We start from the raw sequence: 4,010 nt of genomic DNA, 5'->3' as shown, positions 1-4,010 counted from the left end.
CTGCAGAGCCTCTGCAGCTCCTCCTCACTGCCCAGAACAGGGAGCCCCAGAGCCAGACACAGCAGCCCAGATGTGCCCCCCTGGCCTGGGGTGCCTCTGGCAAGGGAGCAGCACCAGGCACTGCAGGAGCCTGCAGACAATTCCTGCAGCACTTGTAGGATGATCCTGCTCCCCAAGGGACATTCCCATGGTGCCAAATCAGGAACTGCAATGGGGAGTGGGGCCAGAGAGGAAAGGGCATACAGGGATGGGCTGTTTGAAGGAGAGAGAACAGTGCTGGGCAGGAGGAAGAAATCTGGAACAAGAAAGAGGAGAGAAATCAAAGGTGAAGCAGAGGAAATGATCAGGGCTGTTTAGGGGTGGCTGCCACGCAGCCCTGGCTCTGAGCAACAGCATCTGCAGTGGGACAGGAAACCCCCAGCTGATGGGAACAAACTTTCTGGCTGACTGCAGAGGCCAGGACAAAGCTGAGTGATTTCCCTGGTGTCCCCCAGCCCTTGCTGGCCCCAGGGGCTGATGGCATTTGTGCTCCCTCAGGTTCATGTCCCCACACCAACAGCATGGGGGTGCTCCCCCTGCTGTGTGCAATGCAAACGGGGGCTGCTGAGCCAGTGCTGCCGTGCCTGTGCGTGCAAGGATGGGGCGCCTGTGTAAGCTGGGGGAGAGGCCAGGGCTGCAGAGGGGGGATGTTGTTGGCAGCTCCATCAGGACACTCTGGGACGCTGCCCTGGGCTGTGCAGCACACTGGGGATGGATCAGCCCCTGCTCTGCTGCTGCTTCCCGTCTGCCCCAGGGCCCTTGCAGAGCCCCAGCCATGCTGTTTGCCCCCAGCCTGCCCGCAGCCAGCCTGGGGCTGCTCACGGGGGTTTTCTGTGCTGAGCATTGGCCTGGCCATGTTCTTGAGAGAGCCTGGGCAAGGAGCCTGGAGCCCCCAGGGCCTCGCCTGAGGCGTCAGCGCTGCCCCAGCAGTGCCCATGGCCTGTCCCTGCTGCAGCCCTGGCACTGCAACCCCCAGGACTGTGCCCGGTCCCGAGAGCACTCAGGCCCTACAGCAACACCAGGGCCACCAGGGCAGCAGGGCAGGGCCACGGCAGCAGCACTGGCAACACCAAGTGCTGCCGCTGCGGCTCGGCACAGCTGCTGGGCCAGCAGTGATCTGCCCCCAGCTCTGCACACAGACATTGCTGCTGCAGCTCCAGAGAAGGCAACAAAAGGCATCTCTGCAGAAAACTCTACTGGGAAGTCCTTTATTTCCTTTAAAGTCACCCAGAGTGCAGCCCCTCATTGACACAGTCTGTGGCCACAGGCAAGTTGGAGAGAAAAAAAAAATGAAAATGGCAGAAACAATGGCATTTTTTCTGGACTATATTTAAACATAAAACAAAGGAAAAGAACCTCCACAGTTAAGCCAAAAAGAAGTAGCAAAGATGACGTTGATTACAAGTTATTTGCAGATATTGCCCAGCAGTTTAATATTTCTGAAACCATCCAGTCATCAGTCTCCACACTGCAGCCTTGAGCTCCTGGTTCCTCAGGCTGTAGATGAGGGGGTTCAGGGCTGGAGGCACCACTGAGTACAGAACTGACAGGGCCAGATCCAGGGATGGGGAGGAAATGTTGAGAGGCTTCAAATAGGCAAATGTGGCTGTGCTGATAAACACGGATAGCACACCCAGGTGAGGGAGGCAGGTGGAAAAGGCTTTGTGCCGTCCCTGCTCAGAGCGGATCCTCAGCACAGCTCTGAAGATCTGCACATAGGAGAAAACTATGAACACAAAACAGCCAAATACCAAACACACACTAACAGCAATTAGCCCGAGTTCCCTGAGGTTGGACTGTGAGCAAGAGAGCTTGAGGATCTGTGGGATTTCACAGAAGAACTGGCCCAGGGCATTGCCATGGCATAGGGGAAGGGAAAATGTATTGGCTGTGTGCACCAGAGCATTGAGAAAGGCACTGGCCCAGGCAGCTGCTGCCATGTGGGCACAAGCTCTGCTGCTCAGGAGGGTCCCGTAGTGCAGGGGTTTGCAGATGGACACGTAGCGGTCATAGCACATGATGGTCAGCAGATAAAACTCTGGTCCAATGAAGAACAGAAAGAAAAAGAGCTGAGCAGCACATCCAGTGTAGGAGATGGTTCTGGTGTCCCAGAGGGAATTGTGCATGGCTTTGGGGACAGTGGTGCAGATGAAGCCCAGGTCGCTGAGGGCCAGGTTGAGCAGGAAGAAGAACATGGGCGTGTGCAGGTGGTGGCTGCAGGCTACGGCGCTGATGATGAGGCCGTTGCCCAGGAGGGCAGCCAGGGAGATGCCCAGCAAGAGGCAGAAGTGCAGGAGCTGCAGCTGCCGCGTGTCTGCCAATGCCAGCAGGAGGAAGTGCCTGATGGAGCTGCTGTTGGACATTTGCTGGGGCTGCACCTGGGGACCTGTTCATGGAGAAAGGACAGTAAAGACTTAGGGGAGGTACCTGTAAACAAAATCAAGGCCATTTCCCATACATTCTCCTCTGTAACACAAAGACATGGTCTTTAATGTTTAAGAGTTCTGAGGTTTTCTTTATAAGCTCCCCCCATGTCTCTGCTGGTAGTTTTGGATATCAAACCATAAGCATGTCTGAGGCCCTCAGGGAGAACAGAGTGAGTTCCCTGGGTCAAGATGATGAATGCAGACTGAGGAGAGATGGTCTGTCATTCTGACCTGTTCAGAGTTTCTTTGGGCTTTAAACTTTCTCAGGTGGAAGGTGACCAGTTTCTTATGCTTCCCTTAAAATGCCCCCACCTACTCCTGGGAGCAGATGCATCCACCACAGCCCAGCTCCACATTTGTAGCCAAGGACTCACTTTGCTCATTTCACCAACCCAGCAGCATTTTCTGTGTCACAACACCTCTGCCTTTCCCCATCAATCTCATAACTCAGAGATGCTCTAGGACAGGTTTTCACCCTGGATTGAAGCTCCCAGCTTGGACTGAAATCTCAGGGAGACTCCCAAGTGTCCTTATGATGGCATTGGATGGAGGAAGATGCAGCTCCTTCCCTGGCTGCACTGATAGCATTGCCTAGAGCTGGGCATTGGGGACAGCGTCACCCTGAGCCAGCTGTGCCCCCTGCCAGAGCCCCCAGTGCAGGGCAGCTGCTCCCAGCCCTGTGCTCTACAGAGGGAACTGGGCCCGGGGCTGCAGAGCTGCCCCATGGCTCTGCTGAAGCTCTGCCTGCACAGGAGGGGCTGCACGCCTTGAAGCCCCAGCCCTGAGGGCAGAGGCTTGGCTGGGGGCACAGGAGGGAGGGGGCTTGTTCAGAGGGAGGGGCTGCACTGGAGGGGATCCTGTGGATATCTCTAAACTCTCCCTGCCACAGCATTGCAGGGATTTGTTTTCTCTCCTTGCCTGATCTTCTCTCTGCTTCCTGCAGATTTCCCTCCTGCAGGTGTTTCCCTGTGCCTGATCACTCCTTGCCAGCACTCACAGACCCCAAATCTCTGTGAACTTATTGATCACTAAAAGTAACAATTTAGATGTCTCAGGAATTTGTCAAAATTCATAATCAACCTTTAATATTTATCTCTCCTTCCTGCGATTCTCCACTAGTAGGAAACTGAGTACAAAGTATTAGGAAATATCCTTATTTTGTCAAAATCTTTGTCTTGGAAATATTCTATGACTGATCAGAACCCCTCAGCATTTTAGACCTTCACAAGCATTTCACCTCCCCTGCACCAGAAATACCCAGAGTTGTACTCACAGAGTCTGCAGGCATTGGGATGTTCCAGCTTTAGGAGATGGCTCCAGGAGCTGCAGCTGCATTGTCCTGCAGCCAGAGGTTCCTGTGCCAAGGGCTGGCAGTGATTCTGCCCCAGGCACTTCTCAGCACCTTCCCAGCCCTGACTGATTGAAGCTCTCTGTGCCTCTGTGCTGTGCTCAGGGTGGCTGCAGGCAGTGCCCCGGCCCTGCTGGGCTGGCAGAAGAGCTGCTCATCAAGAGAAATGTGCTTTTGAAACTCTTCTTGGTTACCAG

General features: G+C 54.8%; 1 protein-coding gene across 1 annotated transcript; it reads right to left on the bottom strand.

Annotated features, from left to right (window-relative positions):
• Nucleotides 1-1,401: 1,401 nt before the first annotated feature.
• LOC128948287 (olfactory receptor 14J1-like) lies at nt 1,402-2,402 on the bottom strand. Its single transcript, XM_054292936.1, has one exon. The coding sequence runs from the start codon at nt 2,400-2,402 to the stop codon at nt 1,470-1,472; it is 933 nt and encodes a 310-aa protein (XP_054148911.1). The 3' UTR covers nt 1,402-1,469.
• Between the last annotated feature and the right edge of the window lie 1,608 nt (nt 2,403-4,010).

This window comes from Melozone crissalis, unplaced genomic scaffold (assembly GCF_028551555.1).
Source record: "Melozone crissalis strain CALT ecotype California unplaced genomic scaffold, PUWL_Pcris_2 ptg000120l_1, whole genome shotgun sequence".
Lineage (NCBI taxonomy): Eukaryota > Metazoa > Chordata > Aves > Passeriformes > Passerellidae > Melozone > Melozone crissalis.
Note: the sequence above shows the minus strand (reverse complement) of the source record. Positions and strands in the feature narration are given on the sequence as shown.